This window comes from Eublepharis macularius, chromosome 5, assembly GCF_028583425.1.
Source record: "Eublepharis macularius isolate TG4126 chromosome 5, MPM_Emac_v1.0, whole genome shotgun sequence".
NCBI lineage: Eukaryota > Metazoa > Chordata > Lepidosauria > Squamata > Eublepharidae > Eublepharis > Eublepharis macularius.
This window is the reverse complement of record NC_072794.1, coordinates 135,317,401-135,343,733: the sequence shown is the minus strand read 5'-3', so window position 1 is coordinate 135,343,733 and position 26,333 is coordinate 135,317,401. Positions and strand designations below refer to the sequence as shown.

Here is a 26,333-nt window from a genome sequence, read left to right as displayed (position 1 = left end):
CAGATCTCTCTTCACGCCATAATAAAAATGAAGCTTTGATTAGGAAGAACTTCCTGACAGTTAGAGTGGTCCCTCAGTGGAACAGGCTTCCTTGGGAGGTGTTGGGCTCTCCTTTGGAGGTTTTTAAGCAGAGGCTAGATGGCCATCTGACAGCAATGCTGATTCTATGAACCTGGGCAGATCATGAAGAGGAGGGCAGAATGGGTTACATCAGTGGTTAGTTCTCGTGGTCCTTCTTACATGCCCAGGATAATGCCGGTCGCCATTCTGGGGCCAGGTAGCAATTTTCCACAGGCCAGTTTGGCTAGGGATCCTGGAGGTGTTTTGCCATCTTCTGGGCATGGAGCAGGGGTCACTGGGGCAGTTGGGGTGGTGATGGTGGTGGTGAATTTCCTGCGTTGTGTGGTGGTTGGCTGGATGACCCCAGAGGTCCCTTTCAACCCTATGAATCTATGATTCTTAGGAAGCTAATATCACTCAGTTTCTGCACTTGTGAAGTGGGAGAAGGCCCTGCCATAGAATAGTCTTTCTGGTGCAATTTGCTAGATGCTTTATGGATAATTTTAACTGGCTCCATAAATCAGAGGTGCCCTTAACCACACATATAACTGCTTAAGTAGCAGAGACTGTAGGCATGTCGGATTTTTACTATATGGATTTTGTGTTTATTAAGAAGCAGGAGATTTCAAACACACCAGTGAGATCACTTGCAGTCCTTCCCATTGAATTTTTTCCTTGCCAGAAACACAGGCTTGTTAACGTCCCATACGTATATATGTATAATTAACAACTGGCAAGTTTTAATGCAGTGGGGAGTGAGGGGCATGATAAACAGGGAACCAACAATTGGTATTCTTGAAGGATGGTGTAAGCCATGTTTGTGGAATGCACACTTCAAGAATAATTACAATTTCAAACAGAAAGAGGGGTCTTTTAAGAGAGTGTGCCAATGTAGATAGGATATGAAATTCCGTGGTAGTGGTGGAAAGTATCATTAAGCTGTAGCCAATTTATGGCAACTCCAGTGGGGTTTTCAAGGCAAGAGACTAACAGATGTATTTTGCCATTGCCTGGCAACTGTGATCTGACTTGGTGGTTTCCTATTGAATTACTAACCAATGCTGACCCTGCTGGGCCTCTGAGATCTGAAGTCTCTGTATGAGATGCCTTGGCATGTGTTCATCAAGTGTAGGGAGATGCATTGTTAGCCAGGAAGTGTAATTTAAAAAGCAGAGCCAGCGGAGATCACTCCTCAGAGGATTTGTTAATTTCATCTCTGCCTCTCAGAAGGCTCTGTGAATTTCGCCTCTCCAGTTTAAAATTCTGTGGGATCGCAATTAGAGGGCAGTGAGGAATGGAAATGGGCTGGAACTGCCTTCCAGAGATGAGCTTGGACCAGGAGAGGATAAAATGGGCTGAAGTTTCCCTTCTGACATTTCACAGCCCCTTCGCACAGCTCCAGTGTATAGCAAAGCCTTTGCCCTGCTGGTGGTTCTGTCTTTTTAAACTGCCTTTCCTGGCTGCCATTGCATCTCCCATAGAGAGATTACTGATAAGCAGGCTAGCCTGGGTTATCCAGTCAGCCTTATTGAAAAGTGTTATAAAAGGCCCACTAGAGGGGGATATTGCACTTTCTACTGTACTGAAAGATACATTTCTTAAGGGCAGCAAAACAAAATCAACTGCAAAGATAATGCTATGCAGCATTTGTTTCAGCTGAAGAGGGACATGGGTTGGGGATTGATTAATAAATTGGGCAAAAATTTCCATTCCATAAGCCATACTTATCAAGCTATATCCAGACATTTTTTAAAAAAATGTCTAGTACTAAGAGTTGCATGTGGTATGAGCCATACAACTTACTGTGATTTGATGTATTGTCGAAGGCTTTCACGGCCGGAGAACGATGGTTGTTGGGGGTTTTCCGGGCTGTCTTGCCGTGGTCTTGGCATTGTAGTTCCTGACGTTTCGCCAGCAGCTGTGGCTGGCATCTTCAGAGGTGTAGCACCAAAAGACAGAGATCTCTCAGTGTCACAGTGTGGAAAAGATGTAGGTCATTTGTATCTACTCAGGAGGGGTGGGGTTGAGCTGAGTCATTCTGTAAGAGTTTCCCAGGGTGTGGAATGCTAATGGCGGGAGGCTTCACTGTATCCTGAGGCGGTTCTTTTGCATATGGATTGGTGCTTGATGTGCTAATCTTCTCTGCAGGGCTATTGTCGGGTGTGGAGTGTTTTGTTGGCCTGGTGTTTTTCAGAACTGGAGCCCATGCTCTGTTCATTCTTAAGGTTTCTTCTTTCCTGTTGAAGGAAAGGAAGGAAAGGAAAGGAAAGTGTCTTTCATGTTCTGCAGACACTGCAGACTTGGACAGCCTGAAAAATCAGCAGTGGCTGAACATAGCCTAACTCAAACAGGGCACAGTATCTTATTCCAGGACACCAAAATACTGGACAACACTTCCAACTACTTTGTCAGACTGCACAGGGAAGCCATTGAAATTCACAAGCATAAGCAAAACTTCAACAGGAAAGAAGAAACCTTAAGAATGAACAGAGCATGGGCTCCAGTTCTGAAAAACACCAGGCCAACAAAACACTCCACACCCGACAATAGCCCTGCAGAGAAGATTAGCACATCAAGCACCAATCCATATGCAAAAGAACCGCCTCAGGATACAGTGAAGCCTCCCGCCATTAGCATTCCACACCCTGGGAAACTCTTACAGAATGACTCAGCTCAACCCCACCCCTCCTGAGTAGATACAAATGACCTACATCTTTTCCACACTGTGACACTGAGAGATCTCTGTCTTTTGGTGCTACACCTCTGAAGATGCCAGCCACAGCTGCTGGCGAAACGTCAGGAACTACAATGCCAAGACCACGGCAAGACAGCCCGGAAAACCCCCAACAACCATTACTGTGATTTGTTCCCACATGGCGCGTTACTTCTAGGTCTAATTGTGTGAAAGTGGGCATCACAAGAGCTACATCTGTTTGTAGATCCATCTAGCATTTCATTTCTAACTGTGACTGGACAGTAGCCTCTGAAAAGCTCTCAGAAAGGTTACAAAAGCAATAGATTTCCTCTGTTTCTTGGCCCCACATCTTGGCCCCCAATATATATTCCCTTTTGGTAGAGGGAAGGAAGCAAACTTTCCTGCATTTAGTCTTATAGCTCTGTGCTCTTGCTCTTTTTGGATTGTGCCCTACCACTCTTTTCTCAATTTTTCTTTTTAATGCTGAATTTACACCATTGCACCTATGCATTCCTTCATCATAAATTCTGACATTATTCTACAGACAAAAATGAAGTGTGTGTGTGGGTGGGTAATTTATAAAATTCATTTCCTTTAATAAGGAAGATTTATTTTATTTTCATTGGCAATTCTACACGTACTCTTTTCTCCCTTTTGTTTTTGCTTCATCTTTGTAATCCTACTTCTATAGGGTTGCTTTACTTTGTAGTAAGCATGTAGGCTGTTCTCACAAATTCTCTACCCATGAGATATGTGTAGCATGTCTCTTCTGATGCTCATCTTCTATAAACGAGGACATAAAGTTATGGACTTGGAAACTATTGCTGATTTCATTTATTTTATTTACTTTGTGTATGCCAGTGGGGAAAGAGAGGTGGTTTACATCATTCTTTCCTAGAGCAACCTTGTGATGTATATTAAGTTGAGATACTGGCCTAAGATCTGCTAGCAAACTTCCATAGCAGAGGAGGGACACAAACCTGGGTCTCCCGGATTGTAGTCAGACACACTATCTACTACACCACCCTGGCCCGTTGTGGAGCTTGAATGTGTTTTCAGCTCTCCTAATTATCTGACAGAGGTTTTGCATGTTTAAGATAACCGATTTCATGATAAACTTACCAACAGGATAAACAATCTGCCCTTTTCGCTTCTGGAATTATGCATGGCATTACACTCATCTGGCAACATAGCTGTAGGAGATAATCTCCATTACCAAATGCTAGTTAAACTGTTATGAGTCTTCTGTAACTGGCTCTGGCAAGAACAGGTCAGATTTGTCACAGGCTGCTAGCACTAGACCTGTTTTGAAATCTGGATCTGACCTCAGGAATCTGGCATACTTGCCCCCTTATATTGATGCACTGTGTTTGCAAGATTTTGGTGCTCTCCGTTAATGCTTGCTTGGTCTGTGTCCTTGAATATAACAATTTACTAGTAAACATTCAGTGTGGTTTCTGTAAACATTGGACAAGACTTAATGTGGTTTGACTGGAAGCAGATTTATGAAGCTGCCTTCAGACAAGAATATCTGGTGTCGATCTTTCTATCTTGAGAAGCCTTATGATACTACCTCAGACCATAGAATGCCCAGAGAGCATTAAAAAAAACAAACCTTCAAAGGCTTGTAAGTTCCAGCTTTGTACTGGCTCCACCTTTCCCAGATAATTTACAGAGGAGGAAAGTGCCCTTGGAAGTGATATGACCCTATTTTCCTTGAAGATTAATGGTGCCATCACACCATTATGTGCATAACGTCTAGAGACACTGCCGCTCCTGTAGCATGCAGTTAATAAAAAGACCGTATATCAGTGGTTAATGCCATTTAGGTCTTTGATTTTGGCTATTTGCATTAGACTTAACTCTCTATTGCAACTGCTACAATTGTTGTTGAACAGTAGTGCTACAGTAGCACCACTCGTCTCTGTCCCATCTTGGGGTAAGACTTACTGATTTTATGACACCTTTGAATTATTGATCTTAAAAAGTGTTCTTTCAGATTTTTGTGAAGTTTTGTGCTATTTGACAGGTAGAGCTTTTATAAACTACATGGGAAAATATGCAACATTCCCAAGGTTATGAGGTTAACCCTAGAGTTTGGTCCTTTTTGTTGTCAGTAGGGTCTCTCAGTTAGCTTTATGCTTTAAAAAAGCCCAACATTTAAAAAATGCTATACCATTGTCTACTCAGGCTGACAGAGGCTCTGCAGGGTCTCCCTGATCTTTAACTGATTAGCCACAGCCTCTTCCTATACAAACTCTAGAAGTGTTTGTTGATATTGTAAAGATCAAACTTTCATCCATGTGGTAGAGTTAGGTGATTCTGGAAAATGGGTCTATTGTTATTTCCCATAGCCCTTTGCAGCTTTAATATCTGTACACGGGACATGATGAGTGCAGAAATGAAATCACATTTTGTCTTTTGTTTCCTTAACGCTCTGTGTGTGTGTGTGTGTTGTGGGGTCTTCTGGGGTCTTCCCAGGGGTCACAGGTTCTCTGCAGTAGCATACATATAATGGAGCTATTGTGACATCAACAGTTGTTCCATGTATCCATAAGAAGGTGGATTGATTTTTTTGCCCAGCTCCCCTTTGCTTAGTCACCACCACCAGAATAATACCAGCTGTTTTCCCTCCTGTCCAAGCTCAAGGCAATCACTACTGCTGCTAATGATCACTTCCACTGATCCAGGGGTTTGTGCATGCTCTGGAATGTCATGATCTGTAATGGCATATGTTACCGCCAGAGGAAAATTATGTCTAACTATGAAACCTACAGCAAGGCCCACTGCCCCAAATATTTCGTATACTGCCCAACATGTCAGCTTAGACCTCAGACTGTGTTGTAGTTCCTAGTGTAATTAACCTAGAAGTTGTGATTTGGTGGTAGAACATATGCTTTGCATACAGAATGGTTTGTGTTCAATCCCTGGCTTTTTGTTAAAGGGTCCCAGACAGCAGGCACTTGAGAAAGACCTTTCTTTGCCTGCTGAGCTGCTGTCCCCTCTGAGAAGGGCATAGAGATGGGGGACCAACAAGTCTGTCTGTATAAGGCAGCTTTCAGGATTCAGATATCTTCCTATGATCACATAAATCACACTTTTTTAACAGCCCCTTATGTTTTGATTTGGTACTGCTTGAAAAGAAATCATAGGGTTGTATCCATCTAGTGGGTCTTTCAACAGTGGAAGGAGGAGCGTGACCTTTTTTTTGCCATTTTTTGACCATCTTCCACGGCAGACTCCCATGTTTCACCCAGTGTTATTCCTGGAGGGCCTATCAACTCCGGTGAGTGGGTAGGGAGAACATTTCAGGAAGGAGGGTGTAATGGTTTATAGCAGAAGAGGAAAGCATGAAAGTTCTCTATTGAAAGCCCTCCTCACAGTTCATTGGGTGCTACTCATTATCTCCATATAAAATGTTTCAGTTTTTTTTTCCAGTGGAAATTTAATAATGTTTTGATGATTCATTTTTGTTGCAGTAGGAAACCAGATGCCTGGGGAGTGTGAAACCTCTGGTGCAAGCTAAACTCTCTCCTCTTCTAGCTTCACTCCATGGGATTCCTATGTTAATACTCCTTCCTTTCTGCTGATTCCTACATATGAGGCTAGATATTATAACTCATAAGCAGAGAAATGGTTGCTATTGTGAAAGAAGAGCACTATAAAGTGAATGGTGATGGCAATATACATTCCCAACTTTTATCCCATAAATTAGGAGAAGCATGATGGGAAGCCTCTAAAATTATTCCAATGATATAACTGTAAATGTGAGAAGTAAATTGCACTTAAGGTCTGTCTGGAAAACTGCTCTGTGGCTATTCCGTCAGCAGAAGGTGTTCTTGTTAAAATGGGTCCCATAAATTTTCGTTCACAGACTTGAAAACGTGCTTGGGTGCATCCGTGGAACTGGCAGTAATTCATGCCTCTTCCATCTGCACATGCTGTGGTGTGCAGTGAGCTTTGTAGTGCTCTTTTTCAATATGACTCCCATGTTTTCTGTCTTTGTCATGGTAAGTTATGCAATGTTCATATTTCAGGTAAATTTAGATTAATGCCTTTCTTTACAAGATGATTAGAGTCCCTGTACAAGGATTGTATCACCTTGGCAGTGCAGGTGCTGGGCTGCTGCTGGGCTACAGGCCCACTGATTAAAAAAAAAATCATCTCCAGGTCCATGTTTCACCACCCATATCTATCCCGAACATATGAAAACCAATCTCTTGGCTTGTCTGTCTCCATGGATCCCTTCTTCTCTCATATTAATCATTCCCAGCATCCCTGACACTGTCTTCATATCCCCAGTGTCTGATGGGTACTTTTTCAGTCAACTTAAGCACTTTTTGTTTGCCAGTCACCACGTCTATTGGATGTGGATGAGGAAGGTGTGGTTCAAGTTCTTAGCTAACGTTGTTGGTTGTTTTCCCTGCTACTTCCCTCCCTTGTAGGCTCCCGTGGAATTTTTCTGCTCATGAACTTCATACTTGGAAAGTTCTTTATTTAAAAGGCTTGCACTGAAAGGAACACTCAGAAACAAATGGAAATACTTTAGGTTTTATCGAATGTGAAAAAGTAATCTGGTCTTCACCTTCCCAAGGAATTTTTCTAAAGGAACTTACTTAGGCATATTTGCATTAAATTTTGGGGTTTGTGGTTATGACGTGTCACATGTTAGATCTGTTCAATTCCTTCTTGCAGGAATCAAAGGAGTCTCTGAGGAGACTACTACTGGGGTCCATAACCTCTATAAAATGCAGGCCAATGGGACTCTGAAGTTGCCAGCCATCAATGTTAACGACTCTGTCACCAAGGTAAGGCATCCAAAATTCTTCCTCCCCCCTCTCCAGCTAGTTGTCTTCCTAATAAATCAAGATTTGATGGTTGTTGGGGGTTTTCCGGGCTGTATTGCCGTGGTCTTGGCATTGTAGTTCCTGACGTTTCGCCAGCAGCTGTGGCTGGCATCTTCAGAGGTGTAGCACCAAAAGACAGAGATCTCTCAGTGTCACAGTGTGGAAAAGATGTAGGTCATTTGTATCTACTCAGGAGGGGTGGGGTTGAGCTGAGTCATTCTGTAAGAGTTTCCCAGGGTGTGGAATGCTAATGGCGGGAGGCTTCACTGTAACCTGAGGAGGTTCTTTTGCATATGGATTGGTGCTTGATGTGCTAATCTTCTCTGCAGGGCTATTGTCGGGTGTGGAGTGTTTTGTTGGCCTGGTGTTTTTCAGAACTGGAGCCCATGCTCTGTTCATTCTTAAGGTTTCTTCTTTCCTGTTGAAGTTTTGCTTATGCTTGTGAATTTCAATGGCTTCCCTGTGCAGTCTGACAAAGTAGTTGGAAGTGTTGTCCAGTATTTTGGTGTCCTGGAATAAGATACTGTGCCCTGTTTGAGTTAGGCTATGTTCAGCCACTGCTGATTTTTCAGGCTGTCCAAGTCTGCAGTGTCTTTCATGTTCTTTTATTCTTGTCTGGATGCTACGCTTTGTGGTCCCGATGTAAACTTGTCCACAGCTGCAGGGTATACGGTATACTCCTGCAGAGGTGAGGGGGTCTCTGCTGTCTTTTGCTGATCGTAGCATCTGTTGTATTTTTCGGGTGGGTCTGAATACTGCTTGAAGGTTATGCTTTTCCATAAGCTTTCCCATCTGATCAGTAATTCCTTTGATATATGGCAAAAACACTTTTCCTGTAGGTGACTGTTTTTCCTTGGTTGTTTGATTCATCCTGGGTTTGATTGCTCTTCGGATTTCATTTCTGGAGTAGCCATTTGCCTGAAGTGCGTGGTTTAGATGATTAATTTCCTCATTGAGAAAGCACGGCTCACATATCCGTCTTGCACGATCCACTAATGTTTTCATTATGCCTCTTTTCTGTCGGGGGTGGTGATTGGAGTTTTTGTGTAAGTACCGATCAGTGTGAGTTGGTTTCCTGTAGACCTTGTGACCTAACTGAAAGTTTGCTTTGCGGATGACCAAGGTATCCAGGAATGAGAGTTTTCCCTCACTTTCTTTCTCCATTGTGAATTGTATGTTCAGGTGGATGTTGTTGAGATGATTCAAAAACTCCCTCAATTCTTCCTCCCCATGGCTCCAAATGATGAATGTATCATCCACAAACCGGAACCATACACTGGGTTTGTGGGGTGCTGATTCTAGAGCTGTTTTTTCAAAATGTTCCATGTAGAAGTTTGCTATAACTGGGCTGAGTGGGCTCCCCATGGCCACCCCATCCATCTGTTCATAGAATTCGTTGTCCCATTGGAAGTAACTGGTTGTCAGACAATGATGGAATAAGGCTGTTACATCCTCTGGGAAAATCTGATTAATCAGTGCAATAACCAACAACCATCTGATTAATCAGTGCAATAACCAACAACCATCGTTCTCCGGCCGTGAAAGCCTTCGACAATACATCGAACACCTCTACGGGGAGGAAACATTCCAACAGACCCGAAGATTGGAAACACTTCGGAACAAGAAAGCACATCTACTCTGTTCTTTGACCTTTCTTCTACGCTGCAGGGACACAAGAACCATTCCATCTTTTCTCACAACTAAAAGAATCTTCAAAACCACACAGGCGAACCGCATTTATGACCGTCTAGAACAGGCCCTCTTACGTGAGAGAATCCACACTACCCGCAGAGAACTTGCTGCCACAGACAAGGAGCTATTTTGCTTGCATATCAACACCAGCCATAAAATGAGAAGTCAGGATTGGGACAAGGTCGATAATCTCACCTACAGGAAGATGGAACAAGTGTTTACCAACCACACATCCAGACAGAAGCAGAAGTTTAACAAACTACAGGAAAAAAGACAGACAAGCCCAATGCTCGACAATGCACGCATTGTCATCAATCTGACAGACCGTCAACTCTCACCAGAAGAAACCTCCATCTTGGCAAAGGGAGGAAACTTTGCAGTCACCCCCACCAGAATTCCTGTGGAAGACATCATTGCAAATGTAGAAGCTGCCATCCGTCATCTACCTGAAGAGGAAGCTGAGGAAATAAGAGGAGAGACAGCCAGGATTCTACGAAAGGCAAAGCTTCCCACCAGCAATATAACACGCAAGGAGAGAAATGCCATCAAGACCCTCAATGCAGATCCAGACATCATCATTCTACCAGCTGATAAAGGCAATGCTACAGTGATCATGAAAACGGAGGAATACAAAAAGAAGATTAAGGAACTCCTGGACCCCTCCACCTACAAAAAACTAAAACGAGATCCCACTTGCAAAATCACCAGGCTAACAAATGCGCTGATCAAGAATTCCTCACTACATCCCGACACGCACAGAAAACTATGCAAGACTGAAGCACAGCCACCTAGACTATATGGACTCCCCAAAATACATAAAGATTCAGTCCCACTCCGACCCATTGTGAGTGCCATTGGTTCACCGACATATGAATTAGCTAGACATCTGGCAGATCTCCTGCAGGACCACATCGGGAAAACCTCGTCTTACATCAAAGATTCAGCAGATTTCATCAACAAAATCAGTTCTCTGAAACTCAATCCACAAGACATACTTGTCAGTTTTGATGTTGTATCCCTGTTTACCAAGGTTCCAGTAAAAGACACTATTGCACTGATTAATCAGATTTTCCCAGAGGATGTAACAGCCTTATTCCATCATTGTCTGACAACCAGTTACTTCCAATGGGACAACGAATTCTATGAACAGATGGATGGGGTGGCCATGGGGAGCCCACTCAGCCCAGTTATAGCAAACTTCTACATGGAACATTTTGAAAAAACAGCTCTAGAATCAGCACCCCACAAACCTAGTGTATGGTTCCGGTTTGTGGATGATACATTCATCATTTGGAGCCATGGGGAGGAAGAATTGAGGGAGTTTTTGAATCATCTCAACAACATCCACCTGAACATACAATTCACAATGGAGAAAGAAAGTGAGGGAAAACTCTCATTCCTGGATACCTTGGTCATCCGCAAAGCAAACTTTCAGTTAGGTCACAAGGTCTACAGGAAACCAACTCACACTGATCGGTACTTACACAAAAACTCCAATCACCACCCCCGACAGAAAAGAGGCATAATGAAAACATTAGTGGATCGTGCAAGACGGATATGTGAGCCGTGCTTTCTCAATGAGGAAATTAATCATCTAAACCACGCACTTCAGGCAAATGGCTACTCCAGAAATGAAATCCGAAGAGCAATCAAACCCAGGATGAATCAAACAACCAAGGAAAAACAGTCACCTACAGGAAAAGTGTTTTTGCCATATATCAAAGGAATTACTGATCAGATGGGAAAGCTTATGGAAAAGCATAACCTTCAAGCAGTATTCAGACCCACCCGAAAAATACAACAGATGCTACGATCAGCAAAAGACAGCAGAGACCCCCTCACCTCTGCAGGAGTATACCGTATACCCTGCAGCTGTGGACAAGTTTACATCGGGACCACAAAGCGTAGCATCCAGACAAGAATAAAAGAACATGAAAGACACTGCAGACTTGGACAGCCTGAAAAATCAGCAGTGGCTGAACATAGCCTAACTCAAACAGGGCACAGTATCTTATTCCAGGACACCAAAATACTGGACAACACTTCCAACTACTTTGTCAGACTGCACAGGGAAGCCATTGAAATTCACAAGCATAAGCAAAACTTCAACAGGAAAGAAGAAACCTTAAGAATGAACAGAGCATGGGCTCCAGTTCTGAAAAACACCAGGCCAACAAAACACTCCACACCCGACAATAGCCCTGCAGAGAAGATTAGCACATCAAGCACCAATCCATATGCAAAAGAACCTCCTCAGGTTACAGTGAAGCCTCCCGCCATTAGCATTCCACACCCTGGGAAACTCTTACAGAATGACTCAGCTCAACCCCACCCCTCCTGAGTAGATACAAATGACCTACATCTTTTCCACACTGTGACACTGAGAGATCTCTGTCTTTTGGTGCTACACCTCTGAAGATGCCAGCCACAGCTGCTGGCGAAACGTCAGGAACTACAATGCCAAGACCACGGCAATACAGCCCGGAAAACCCCCAACAACCATCGTTCTCCGGCCGTGAAAGCCTTCGACAATAAATCAAGATTTGTTCCTCCGTGTCTCCCTGCAAGTATTGTCTCCTGTGGCAATATGAGATTGTGACAGAAAACTGGTGTGTGAACAGCAGTGATTCCCCAGTGTGGTGCCTGTGAATGCCATGGTGCCCATTAGCTTCTTCTCCAAAGCAAAGAGCCAAGCTTTCTTTTACCTCATTGGAGCAGGAGATGCTTCAGAAGAGCCCAGGAGGCAGCACCATTTGTTCAGCAGGGAGCACCTATTTGGATATAGCTGTCCCCGAAGTTCTATGATCGCTGCCCGTAGCAGCCGTTTTGTGGTGGACAACCACTACCCTTTCTCAAAATTGCAAAAGTACCCAGATGCAGATAACGCTGGGGAAAACTGGTGTCTAGTATCAAAACACAAAATTCAAATTTGGGGGGGGCTGGCTTGAGGATTCTATATGCTGTCATGGTCTCCACTGTCTGTTCATATTGCAGCAGGAGCCTTAAATTCAACCTGAGTGTTCCTTCTACTCACCTTCTGTCAAAGGGTAATTTCTATAGTCTGAGATGAAAGCTTACAGTGGTGTTAGAATGCTGTCGTTTCCCCCCCTGCTTGCTTGGCACCAATCCTGTGAACTTGAATATGAGGCCAAATGAGTGTGGTTAATTTGCAGAGCAAGACTTTTTGTTCAAGTTCACCCTGTTCTTCAGAAACAAATTAATTAAGGCTAATTTAAATTCAGCCAACTTCATATTGAATTCCATGCTTTGGTTGGAATGTAACGGTTAAAGGCTTGCCTACTTAGACCGTTGGAAATTGGTACTGAGAAAGTGACTTTTCTTCCTTGCCCTGAGACCCTCATTTTCTTGGGTCCAGGCTAACATCATAGTATAGCATTGAACCAGGCTTTTATAAGGCATAAATTAATTTGTATACGAAAAATTAAATTGTAAGGTGTTCTTCCTTTGGAAAGTGTGAGTAGTTCCAAGAAGGTATCTAGGGTTTGAATAACTTCTGTTTTTTTATTTTTTATAGATATTTTATTGGTTTTCTCATAGCAGCGGGGGCAGGGGAAAGGAGGGGTAGAAAGGAGACAGTAAAAAAAGTCAAACAGACTGCTTGAATCAGCATTCTATTTATTTACACATTTCACCTTACCAATCATTTAACTGTGATTATTAGTAGCAAATTACAATACAAGTCCACCACATATGATAAAATGTTCCTGTATGTTTCCCACATTTTCAGTAATTATTTGACATATTTTTATTTTTATACATTTTGGCAAGTCTATCCGGTGTTAAGTACCATCTATAAAACATCTTATATAAATTCTCTTTAAATGCCACTAACTTAGTTATTTTAACATTCACTTTCCATATTTTATTCCATTGCATCAAATCAATGCTATAGCCTAAATTGTGTCCATTTAGTCTTACATTCTTCTACCCCCTCATTTTTCTTCCTCATTTGCATTAAAAATACATGCATCTTTTATCAGTTTTTCATCAGAATCACATAACAGTTTTTCAAAAGCATTTTGTTCTAAGTGGAAACCCAATTTTTTATCTTTATTGTATCTGGATTCTATCTGGGCCCTTGACCACCAATCTAAATTAATGCCTTGTCTCTGTAATTCCTCTTTTGTTTTTAATATTCCTTTATCATCTAGAAGGTCTTTATATCTAATAGTCCTGTCTAAAGAAAATACATTTGGCTGTGAGAACACTTCTAGAAGTGATACCCATTGTGGAATTTTAGAGTAGATTAGCAGTACAGTTCTTTCCCATACTGTTAAAAGGGATTTTCTAATCAGACGGTTCTTAAAATACTTGTGCCCGTTAGCTTTTCCATACCATAGAAATGCGTGCCATCCTAACTGTAAGTCATGTCCTTCTAGTGCCAAAAGTCTTTGATTTTCTAGAAGAATCCACTCATCCACACTAAGGAACATGCTTTATAATATATTTTCCAGTCCGGTAAAGCAAAACTGGCATTCTCTTTCAGATCCTGGAGTGTTTTCAGTTTGATTCTTGGTGTTTTCCCTTGCCAGATAAATTTGGACACTTCTGTTTTTTTTTTAAATTAGGAATGTAACATGATATTAACTAACAGAAAGCTTTTGACGACGGGAATTAGGAATTTAGAGTTGGATCAGGCCAACTTTTTCATTAAATCTCACTTACTTCCCCTCCTTTCTACAGCCCCTGTCCCATGTGGCTTTTGTCCAGGCAGGTCCCATAATCCCCAGCATGGTCAAATTTGGATCCCCCCTTCCTTTCTCATCTGCAGAAAATCTGGTTGGATTGAACCCTTATGCTACTGGCAGAGTTTTTGTCTTTCAAGAGATACTCAAAATATAAACTATTTAAAGACATTGTTTTACTTTTCTCTAAATTCTTGTTTTCCTCCCTAGAGTAAGTTTGATAACCTTTATGGCTGCAGAGAATCGCTTATTGATGGCATTAAGCGTGCTACAGATGTCATGATTGCTGGGAAAGTGGCCATTGTGGCAGGTTATGGCGATGTTGGCAAGGGCTGCGCTCAAGCCCTGAGAAACTTTGGTGCCAGGGTCATCATCACAGAAATTGATCCCATCAATGCTCTGCAAGCAGCCATGGAAGGTGAGAAGTGGAAGACTACATTTGCTAGGTGGTTCTAGGGAGCTTGCTGGAGAGACAGGAAGGTGTACACTTTGCATGCCTCTGAATTTCCTTCAAGCACTATGATGAGGGTTGAAAGAGAAGGCTCGGACTAGATCTGCAGCCAAAACACACCCAGGATATTAGGTCCTGGAATCCCTGTCTTTAATCCGTAGTACATAGGAACAAAGTGGAAAAAAGGTGCTCTGCAAGTACTGAAAGAGAATTGGTTTCTGAGATGTGTTGAACACAGATTCCACCCTTGCCTTCAAAAGTTTTATAAGCATTCATGCTGAGATTTTGTGTGGCACTGTCTCAGCTTAGCATACCTTACAGGGTTGTTGAGATAAAATGGTGTGACCCCAATTGGAAGAAGGGTGCAGTATATATTCAAGAATTTATAGAAGAGCAGGCATGAGTTTGCCTTGAGGTGTCTGCCTTGTGACAGTGAAAGGCAATAAAGCACTTCATGAAATAGTGTATAAATATCTAAATAAATAGAGCCTGAAACACAGGATAAATCTGAACCGATGCAGTGTTAGCAACATAATCATATAGGTTGTGTGATACACACTCTTACACTCTCTCTCTCTCTCTCTCTCTGTGTGTGTGTGTGTGTGTGTGTGTGTGTGTGAGTGTGAGTGAGAGAGAGAGAGAGACAGAGAGAGAGCGCGCGAGAGACAGAGAGAGAGCGAGCGCGCAAGAGAGAGCGAGCGCGAGAGAGCGAGCGCGAGAGAGAGAGCGCGAGAGAGTGAGCGCAAGAGAGCGAGCGCGAGCGAGCAGAAGCATAAGGTCTGGAAAGACCCATGAATGAAGGGAATTATCTGTTGCACATTTTCTTTACCCATTCAGGTTATGAAGTTACGACAATGGAAGAGGCCTGCAAAGAAGGCAACATTTTTGTTACCACTACTGGATGTACAGATATCATACAGGGAAGGTACTGAATACCTTTGAAAAGTTTTAAGCTGCGTGCCATTCTCCATATGTGTGTTATGTCAGAGAGATGTGCAAAGGAATTGTGGAAGTGATTTCACTGAGAGTAACTTTTTAAATGGCCTTTCAGTGATGTATGTCACTGCGAATGGTTTAAGTATTTGCCATTCTCAACAGCTGGCCTCAGAGGAATACATTTCAAGCACTGTATTGTGTATGAAAATAATGTGATCTGTGCTGGCTTTAATTTTTTTACATATATCTTTCCAGAACCCTTTAAGTCACAGAAGTTATTCCAGAATGTAGCATTAAGAACTGCATCCCAGTCCCTCTTCTCCTCTTGCACCCCTAAAAATACAGTAGAAAAGAGCAAGAGTCTAGTAGCACCTATAAGACTAACAACATTTTTGGTAAGTATGAGCTTTCATGAATCACAGTATCTGAAGAAGTGAGCTGTGACTCATAAAAGCTCAAGTTTTGTGAGTTTTATAGGTGCTACTGGACTCTTGATCTTGTCTACTGCTATAGACAGACTAACACGGCTACCCATCTTGATCTAGTGTAATTCCTGAGGCAGTTATGAAGCCATTGCCCTTATTAATAAAAAAGAAGCATTGATCAGGTGACTGAGCGAGCAGCATGTCTCATGAAATCCATTCAGTTATAAAACAGGAACTTGTAGAACAGATATTTCTTAACCTAATCATCAGTGACTGGTGGCATTTGGGACAAATTTGGCCCAAGTAGGATTTCAAGCTTACTGTTTATTGAGTTTAAATATATTTATAGCTGAGCCTTGAACTAGAAAGAACCTGAAGGTTTTACTGGTTTCCATCCATGACCGAAAACATATAATTGGGACAGGCATTGGCAACAAAGACAGCTTGAGTGAATAGATCATGGAAGGAGGTTAGAAACTGCTATGATGTGTGAGGGTGAACGTAACCTCATCTTCCCAGTACCACTAATGCACAGGTTTTTGAGTAATATTGTGTTGGGAATAATGGACTATATATATGCGCAGATCCCATATATATGGGTTTACTCTGCATGACACAGTATATTTCAGCCTCATAATGGGATATTAAGTTACAGTGAAGCTGCTAATTGGAGTGGGTGAGTTATAGCTCTACCCCAACTGTAGCGTTCTTCAGGAAAATAGTCCTAGTTCTTTGACTGTAGGATAAAATGAATTGCTGTTCCTGAAAAAGAGCTTTTAAAATTTCATTCTAGGCATTTTGAGCAGATGAAAGATGATTCCATTGTATGTAACATTGGGCATTTTGATGTGGAACTCGATGTGAAGTGGCTGAATGAAAATGCAGTGGAAACTGTGAACATTAAACCTCAGGTGAGTCATCTTGAGCTGTGATCTTTGTTCTAATGTCGAAAAATTGGTTCTTAGGAGGACCAAGTCATAGAAGAGGGTGACTGCCCACCATAAGAGATGATGGGTCTACATCTTTATGTATCTGTGGACATTGCAGAGGGATGTCTTGCACCTACTCTTTCCTTATCAAGGGAAGAGTAAAGAGAAGGGTGCTGTGCTGTGCATGTCCCAAAGTGTCTAGCAGCCTGTATAATTGGGGACTGGCACTGCCCTGTCATAGTGAACTGGTGGTTCCTTTTCCTGCACCCATATGACCTGGAGGATAGAAGAAGTGCAGTGCAGAATCAGGCTCATAAAATTATGGTCTGCTTCTTCAGATTAGAAGGTGGCTACCATAGGAGGGAGTAGTAAAAATTTCTGGCTATAGTTCTGGAAAGTAATTACACAAACTAAATCATCTTTGAGGTAAGTGATGTTAATAGAAACAACTCTTTTTAGAAATTCGAATCAGCAGATCACGGGGTAAACAAATTTTTTCTTGCATAAAAATGAATGGACTGAGGTTTGAAATTCCTATTAATTTCTCTTTTAGCTGCATAATTGCAGTCCTACTGGAAGAAGCAAGACACCCTTTTTCAGTTGTTGAAGCTCTGGCAGCTTGAGTGCTTGCATGTGGCTAGCAGTTTTTGTAAAACCTGAATCTCTGACTTTTCCTTGAAATCCCCCTCTTCTTGGTTTAATGTTTTCTTTTCTGGAAGAGGTGTCCCCACTCCTTTTCTTTTTGAGAAGAGGTTGCTGTGAGAAACCAGAATTCCCAGCTTGAAGGACCAGTCGCCTGACCAGATGGTGCGAGTGAATAAGCCTTTTCAGGGGGGGGGATAGCAACCATCAAAGCCTTTATTTATTGTTCTTGGCACAGACTAAAACACTAAACGGTGCAAATCAAGCCCTGCAGCAGCATAGCTAAACTTGTTAATCCTCACACCTTCAGTTAAATGTTTTTAGCTCTTTGCATTTTAGACATGGTCTAACTTATTCAGAAATGGAACAGATGCCTGTTGAGAGTGCTTGCCTGGCTTGTATTATCTGTCTGAAACCAGCCTGGCAAACAATTCTGTTTTGTTGTAGTTGTTCTCGGTTGTCTTGCTTTTTTTAGCAGATTCACAGGCATGGTTACTCTATCCTGTCACGGCAAAAGCCTTTGCGTTTTATGGAGTGAACCTGCATTTCTTCTAACTTGTCCTTTCCCAATGGGAAAAGCTACTAGTTTTCATTTGCTTATAGGTGGCTGCAAGCCTGGAGCCTTTCAGAGACACCTTGTCATAGTTTTTTGAAGTGAATATGTAGGACTTTTCCCCAAGTCAAACAGCACTAACCAGCTGCTGAGAACTTGATAAAAATAAAAACACATCAGGAACAGCTCCTACCCCTAACGTTAGAAACCGCCCTACCACTTTTAAAACCCTGGTGTTCAGTGTCAACAATCATGAGTAATCAGAGGGTAACAATATCTGATTGGAACCAGCACCATAGAATTCCTAAGAACAGAGTGTACTTTGATGGGATCAGGCTGTGAGTTCCCCCCGCTCCTCCTAGGCCTTATTCACTTAAAAATATCTTTTCAAACTGCTTTCAGTCTTCTTTTAGGTTGTTGGCTTTTTATTTATTGATTTATTTATTGCCAGCAGGGACTATTAGTTTTCAAAAATCTTATCTGCTATAATGAGTGAAGCAATCTGTTCCTACTTTTAAGGAGCAGGTAAATTTTATATAGTGAACTTTAAAAAAAATTATTTAAAGAAAAGAAAGTGCATAGTATAAAAGTTATGCAGATTCTAAATTAGACATTAAATTTAAAAAATTATAAAAACTTTTTAATAAAAAGGTTTATATAGTGAACTTGTGAGCATTTGAAGGGTCATAAATAGACATGCAGTAGGTTTTTTCCCTGATTTTGTACGGGAAAAGCAATTACACGTTTTGCAATTTCTGAGACTTCAGTAAGATAAAAAAAAATCTGTTCTGGTAGGATAGTGCTATCTTTATCCTGTTCCAATCACATGACGGCATCCATTTTGAAATCCAAGACTGCATAATTATGGGGTTCGTAGAGTTTGCTTTCCGCAGAGCTTATGCAGTGGCAAAGATAATGAGCTGTGATCTAGGAAGTAGCTGATTCAGTCTCATCTCTGCTATGACATTAAGCTTTGCTGATCAGAATGGTAGAGTGCACGCATGCTGCTATTATTCCTTCTCTTGTACCCTGCATTGCATTAATGATAAAAGCTGATTTCACCCACTGACTTTTCTCTGCTGAATTCCTGCTTTGCTCTTTGTGCTGCCCACTTGAAAGGGGAAGAATAGGAAAACCCAGCAATGTCTTGTGACCAAGGAAGCGCTTCCTTGATCCTGGAAGCTGTCCAGAGCCTGTTCCGTGTGAATTCCTATCTTGCATGTTGATGGCAAATGTGCAACTGCACCATTTGCACAAGGGACAAAATAAGCAACAGTGGGTATTGTGTGCATCATATTTTAACTGCTGCATCACAGTTGTGGCCAACTGTTTAGCATTGCTTCTGTATGTACAGGATGTGCAAATTTGGAAGGAGAGGTTTCAACAAGGCATTTGTTGCATTTTTAATTCAAGCTTTTTGCTGGGGAACACAGGATGGCACACAGGGTTCTGTCATCTTTTGTTTTAACCCGTGAAGAAGGTTAAACGGCAGAAGAATGACTTGCCCAAAGTTACCCAGTGAATTTCCATGCCAGTGTGGGGATTTGGGACCTGGGTCTTTCAGATTCTACTCCAGTGTTCTGTCCACTATAACACTACAGCAGTGTTCTTGGATTTGTTAGTCCATTTAGGAATTAAGCTTGCTTTTTTTTCTTCCAGTGCTGTGCAAAGCATAATTTAGTTTGCATTTTCTTTATTTAAACTATAAACTATACACCATAACATAATAAACAATAAACATAGAGAATAAGAAAAAAACACACAATTCTAAACATGACACACTAACAATACATATATCTATAAAATTAAGAGGAAAAAAAAGAAAACAGAAACCCCCTAAATTACATTACAAGTTGAGTTCTGATTTTCTCTGCAAGAAGTATATATCATTTCTAGAGCCTAAGTTAGTCACAAAAACCCTCTTTTTTCTATTGTTCATGTTTCTTAATCCATAAATCCAGATGTCAATAAATCCTTGTTACCCATTTCATGCAAAAAGTCTATTAATGGTTTCCATTCAGTCAAGAAGTTAACTAATGTCCTTTCTCTAATTAATCCAGTAAGTTTTGCCATTAATGCAAACTCCAAAACTTTTGTCAACCATTCCTCCACTGTAGGCAATGTTGTAGTTTTCCACTTTTGTTCATAAAGTACTCTTGCTGCTGTAATAAAGTATAAAAACAGTGTTCTAAAACTTTTTTCCAACTGGCTGTCCATTATTCCCAACAGCAGAGTCTCTGGTTTCAGCTGAAGTTTAAATCTTCTGCATCGATGATTGTATCTACGACCAAAACCTCTTTGGTTTCTTACATGTCCACCACGTATGAAAAATGTCCCTTCTTGTTTAGCGCATATCCAACATACATTTGACGCCCCCTTATACATTCTAACCAATTTTTCAGGAGTCATATACCAATGATACATCCTTTTGTAAAAAAATGTCTTTAATAATGGAGCTTAATGTAAATTTCAGCCCTCTTGTTCACATATTTTCCCATTGCTCCATTAATATATCATGTATAGAGATGGGCAAGAACCACATTACGAACTTCAAAAACCCACGAAAATGGCAATGGCGCGAACGCGATCCGGCGGTTCGCTATCGGCCACGGCCAACGCACCAGTGGTTGGTAAAAGCCTGGTTTGGTGTGTTTGGCTGCAGTTCGAGAAGGCAGACACTCAGGCGCCAGCAATCAATTCCCCTGGCAACGGAGCCGGGGGAATACCTGAACTCTGTCTGCGGTCCTTCTGTCGCCCTGGAAACCCGAATGGAAGCCCAGCTTACCTTTATCAGCAGGTCTTCCTTCCAACCACGGAGCTGCAAAGCGGTTACAAGTTGAGAGAAGACACCCGGGGGGGAAGGGGGTGTCCTGTAGCCACAGGCACTCCAATCTCATCCCTGCAAACCCTGATAGGCAGCTCTGACGGCCAAACACAGACCTCCTGCGTTGTTCAATGGGACCTGTGGTTATAAATAGCCGTGGGCTACCAGGCTGGGTTTCACTTTCAGCGAGCAGTGGAGTGGGACATAGCTCTTGCTTGCCACTTGCTAGCCTTTGGGAAGAGAGACTAATTCAGCTTGGATTTGGGGGATAGGGATGTATCTCCTCTGGTTCCAGGGCTGCTGCCTGGCTCTGGGGCCAAGCTCAGTGGGCACCTCGGCTGAGGGCTCACATTGATTTTTGATCAGTACCTGATCTGTTCAGGTCTGTGGGAGTGGTGGGCTAGGGCTCTAGTTCCTCCCTCCCTCTGGTGCCAGGGCTGCTGCCAGGCCCTGGGGCCAAGCTCGGTGGGCACCTCGGCTGAGGTTTCACAGTGTCATCTCCGTTCTTCTCAATTGTTGTTTGCTGTCACGACGAGGCTTCGGGTGGGGGGCAAGAGTGGTCGTGGGGGGAAGTGCAGAGATTGTCCCGATTGCAGCACAGGAAGCAGTGCTGTGCAGGACTTTGGAGCAGCAGAGACTCCTTCTCCCCCAAAATCACCAGTTGCGGCTGTGGAGGAGTCCAAAGAGGTCTTGCCGGCAGCGGAAGAGGAGCTCCTGAAAATTTTGGGGGAGGAGGAGGTCCAGGGATCCTTGGAGGAATGGTTGGGGTTTGAAGAAACATCCAGCCCATCCCCATCCCAAACTACCGGTGGTGCTGTCCTTGCCTGCAGTCCACCCATCACTCCGTCTTCCATTGCCAGCTCTGTGGCACATCCAGCAGCAACCCTTCGTCCTCCCTCCCCTGGAACCGTTAGTGGGCCACGGTTCAACCTCAGTGTTTGGAGGCACTTTCAGTCCCTTCGTACTGACTCCCGCGTGGTGCGGTGCTGTGTGTGTGAGAGGGCCTGGTGCGCAGGGGAAATGACCTGAAGCAACTGTCATCTTCGGCCCTGAAGAGGCACCACCCGAGCCTGTGGTCTCCGTCCTCAGCCAGCGTAACATCCGTCAGGGGGAGACCGAGGGCCACCAGCTCGTCTGATCTGGGATCGATGGGAGGGTCTCCGGAATGCACCCCGAGCAAGAAGCCTTGCCTCGAGGGTGCGGCTGGTGGGAGCAGAAGGGTCAGGCAGGCCGCCCTGGGGGAAGTTGTTCCATTGGGGTCGGGGGTGGCTCTGCTGAAAAGGGTGAGGTCAAGGGCTCAGCAGGCGGGTGTTCGTGTGGTGGCTTAGACGATTGCCCTGCAAGGCTTCCCCTATTTGTTGTGGACGGCGTGGGCTTCCAACTGCTGCTCCAGCACTTTGCCCCATGGTTCACCATGCCGTCACGGCACACTGTTGGGCATCGAGTCGTGCCCACCCTGTACAAGGCAGTGCGAGACATGGTGCGCAGAGACCTGTTGGCCGCCCAAGGCAAAACAGTGCACTTCATGGCTGACCTGTGGAGCGGCTGCCATCACGGGTACCTTGCCATCACCGCCCGCTGGTGGCAACCAGAGGACCTCTGCCTCCCGAGGCCAAGATTTGTCAGCTGTAAAAAGGTGCCCAGCTTGACACCGGGCTACAGGGCAGTTCTTCTTCAGGCCTGGAGGATGGACGAGATCCACACCGGGAAGAACATCGCCGCCACCATCAAGGCGGCTCTGAGGGAGTGGACATCTGAGGTGGAAGGGTTTGTCCATGGCTTCATGGTCACGGACGCGGGAGCCAACATGTTGGCAGCCCTGAAAGAGGCATCCCTCCCGGGCCTGGTGTGCATGGCGCACAAGCTGCACCTTGTGATGCGGGACGTACTCGGGCTGGGGAGCAAGCTGAGGGACAGCTGGGACAAGGGAACCTTGTGGCCGCGCAATCTGCTGGACAGCTGCCGTCACATCACTTCCCACTTCTCCTGCAGCATAAACTCTTCTGTGAGCTGATCCAGAGGCGGGGGGAAGCAGGGGACCCCGAGCACCAACTCTTCCAGGACCTGTCAACCCGCTGGAACTCCACCTACGACATGTTGTCATCTGGTGGAGCAGAAGGATTGCAAGACATCCAGTCCTCTTCAGATGTGCTGAGGAGGGGAGAGGGGTTGAGCCTCAGCTCCATGGACTAGAGAGTCCTTGCCCAGATGTCCCAGATCCTGAAACCCTTCAAGGATGCCACTGAGCTCTTGTGCTCCTACCAGGCCAGCCTGGGTCAGTTCCTCCCTCTGATCCCCGGTGTAGACCAGTTTCTGGCCCAGGAGCTCCAGCAGCAGCAGCAGCAGCAACAACAACAACAACAACAACAACATTCGATTTATATACCGCCCTTCAGGACAACTTAATGCCCACTCAGAGCGGCTTACAAAGTGTTATTATTACCCCCACAACAAGAGCAAGGGCAAGAGCTGCTCCCCAGGGTCCGGGAATTTGTCCGGAGGATCCAGGCCTGCGTTGCTGAATGCCTGCATCCTCTACGCTGGGAGGCACCATACCAACTTGCCTCCCTCTGTGACCCCCGCATCAAGGGCAGCATTGCCATGCAGGCAGGTCAGATGTAGCCCTGGAAAAAGGAGCTCCACAGAGCGGTGGTCTGTTTCCAGAGACAGAGGACGGGGAGAAGGAACTGGGCAGAAGTGAGGGGCAGGCAGTGGAGGAGGGGGAGGGGGAGGAGGTGGGAAGAGAGCCATGCCAGGGAAGAGCCACCCCAATGGACACATTCGATCTCTGCACCTCGTCGGTGGGCTGCATGGTTGGCTGCTGCACAGCGGGTGCGTCCCTCTCAGTGGAGGACTCGGCGGGGGCCATGGTGCGCGAGTACCTTTCTGAGCCCACCGAGCCGTCCCCTGCCAACCTGTTGCAGTATTGGGCAAGGAAATCTGACCGATGGCCGGATCTGTCCATTGTGGCAACAAACATCCTGTCCTGCCCTCCCACCAGCGTGCAGAGCGAGCGGTTGTTCTCCCACCTGTGAGACCTCCTCCGTCCCAGATGCGCACGTCTGCACCCGGACCTGGTGGACATGTTGACGTTCATCAAGGTGAACCTCAACCTACAGGGGCACCCTCCCGTGGACCTGGACCTACCCGGACTTTGAGCCACCCTGGGGTTGTAGCTGGCCCAGCTCATCCACACCAGGCTCAAACCTCCCTCAGTTCTCGGGGCTGCTTCCATGGCTGGTTACCCTTTGCCCTCCTCTCCCAGACAAGTTCCCGTTCCCTCTTCACACCTCTCCCTCTATGGATCTGGTTGAGGTCTGCCGCTGCTGCTTTTGGGCACGAGGGGCAGCTCTGCTGCTGTTGCTGGTGTTAGCATGGCACTGCACGGTACCCCCCCCTTTCCATGGGCACCTGCTGCCCCCTCTGAGCAGGGGGGAATGGGTCCCTCGCCGTCACACCCTTTCCATGAAGGCCGGACGGTGGGTGCTGTATGATGCTTCGGCTTTGGGCCACGAGGGACAGATCAACTGCTGTTGCACATAAAATTGTATGTCACAGTGGCCCCTGCCAACAGCAGCGGTGATCCCCTCTGGGCAGGGGTGAATGGGTAATGCTGCCACAACCATTCACATCCTTTCTGCGAAGGCAGGAAGGTGAGTGATGCTGGCGACAGCCTTCACTGTGACACGGGGGAGCGGACAAGCCTCTGCCACAACAGTCTGCACACTCCTTCAGGGTGGATGTGGGATCCCTCCGTCCCGGTCCTGCTGCGCAATGCGGCCAGGAAGCCTTGGCCTCAGCCCTCCTCTCCCACACAAGTACACGGTCTCTCTTCTCACCTTGCCCTCTGCGGAACACTGAGTCCCCTCCCAACAACCTCTCCAGTCCTGTCCTAATCCATCCTTTCCGCAAAGGCAAGAAGGTGGTTGATGCTGGCTGCTGCTGCAGAGTTCCTCAGTGGGATCCTCGGAGGAGGCCTCGCAGCTGTTAGGATCTTCTGACTTCACAGACCCTCTTTCGACCTGTCCCTTTCTGGAGCACTCCGACCCCTCCAAACGACATCTCCTCTCCCGTCCTTTCTGGCAAGGCAGGAAGGTGGGTACTGTCGGCTGCCGCCACAGAGTAGCTCAGTGGGAGCTTCGGAGGAGGCCTCGCTGCTGTTGGTGGATCTTCCCACTTCCCCTCCAAAAGACATCTCCTCTCCCTCCCGTCCTTCCCAGCAAGGCAGGAAGGTGTGTGCTGTCAGCTGCTGCCGCACTGTTCCTCAGTGGGACCCTCGAGTGAGGAACGTCGCTTGCTGGGGGATCAGGCCCGCGTCCGAATGACATGTCCTCTCCCACACATGCCGGGAATATCAGCACGCTCCTCTTTGGCCTGTTGGGCAGGCACACGGGGGGTGCCGCCAGAGAGAAGCCAGACCCCCCGCCCCCTAAAGGGGAGATGGCTCGTTGCCGCCTCCCTGTGCCCGCTACCCACCTTCTGTACACTGGGCCAACGTCAACCGGTGGCTGTAATTGTGTCGAGTGGGAGTTTCCTGGGGGCCTTGGATTGGAGAGGGTATAACTCCAAGATCCCTTTTGCAATCTTGTCCAAACTTGGGTGATGGCTGTAGGGGAGAGCCTGCAAAAGACTCCTCAAGAATATGGGCTCTGTAAGTGCCCCGAGGGCTGTTCTGTGCCCAACGAACTGCGAACCGCGAACCGGTTCGGTAACGGGAAATGCTCGTTGCGGTTCGCGATCTCGGGATCGTCATCAGCACCGAACCGCGAACCGCTGGTTCGTTAAATGTCTTGGATTTGCACCCATGTCTAATCATGTTCACAGTTTTTCGCCCATTTAATAATACATTCTTTTACTTGCTCTTCTTCCATTTCAAACCTCAACAAAAGTTTATACATTTTAGAAATAACATGTTCATCATTTGTACAAAGGGCTATTTCAAATTCAGTTTTAGTTTTCTCAAAGTCATAATGACTCTTGTCTAGTTTGAATCTCTCCAAAATTTGCATATATGGAAACCACTGACAGGCGTGCCCTTCTGCTGCTAAGTCCTCTCTTGATTTAATTTTAACTTGGTCCTGAGAGAATTCCAATAAATCCTGATAAGTTAACCATTTAGGTGGACTAACCATTTCCCTTCTAAAATGAGCTTCTTGCGATGACAGCCAGAGAGGTATTTTTGAACAAAACCTAAATTTGTATTTATTCTATACTCTCAGGATTGCATGCCTTACATAATGATTATTAAACTCTGCATTGGTTTTAACTTTGTTATACCATAAATACCCATGCCACCCAAATTTTAGATCATGCCCTTCCAGGTCCACTAGTAATCTATTTTTTATCAGTATCCATTCCTTCATCCAAACCAAACAGTTAGCCGCAAAATAAAATCTCAAATCTGGGAGGCCCAAACCTCCTCTTTCTTTTGCATCCTGTAGAACCTTAAATTTAACCCTTGGCTTTTTGCCTTGCCATATAAATCTCGATATATCCTTCTGCCACTGCTTAAATGGTACCTCTGTTGTCAGTACAGAAATTGTCTGAATTAGAAATAACATTCTAAGTAAGAC

At 44.8% G+C, this 26,333-nt stretch overlaps 1 protein-coding gene across 1 annotated transcript in view; it reads left to right on the top strand.

Moving 5' to 3' along the window:
- The window catches only part of AHCY (adenosylhomocysteinase), a 50,996-nt gene that overhangs the window by 12,842 nt on the left and 11,821 nt on the right, over positions 1 to 26,333 (top strand). The window contains exons 5-8 of the mRNA XM_054980910.1: positions 7,451 to 7,563; positions 14,211 to 14,418; positions 15,289 to 15,376; positions 16,606 to 16,723. Coding sequence (XP_054836885.1) covers positions 7,451 to 7,563; positions 14,211 to 14,418; positions 15,289 to 15,376; positions 16,606 to 16,723 — 527 coding nt within the window. The remainder of the gene's footprint in view (positions 1 to 7,450; positions 7,564 to 14,210; positions 14,419 to 15,288; positions 15,377 to 16,605; positions 16,724 to 26,333) is intronic.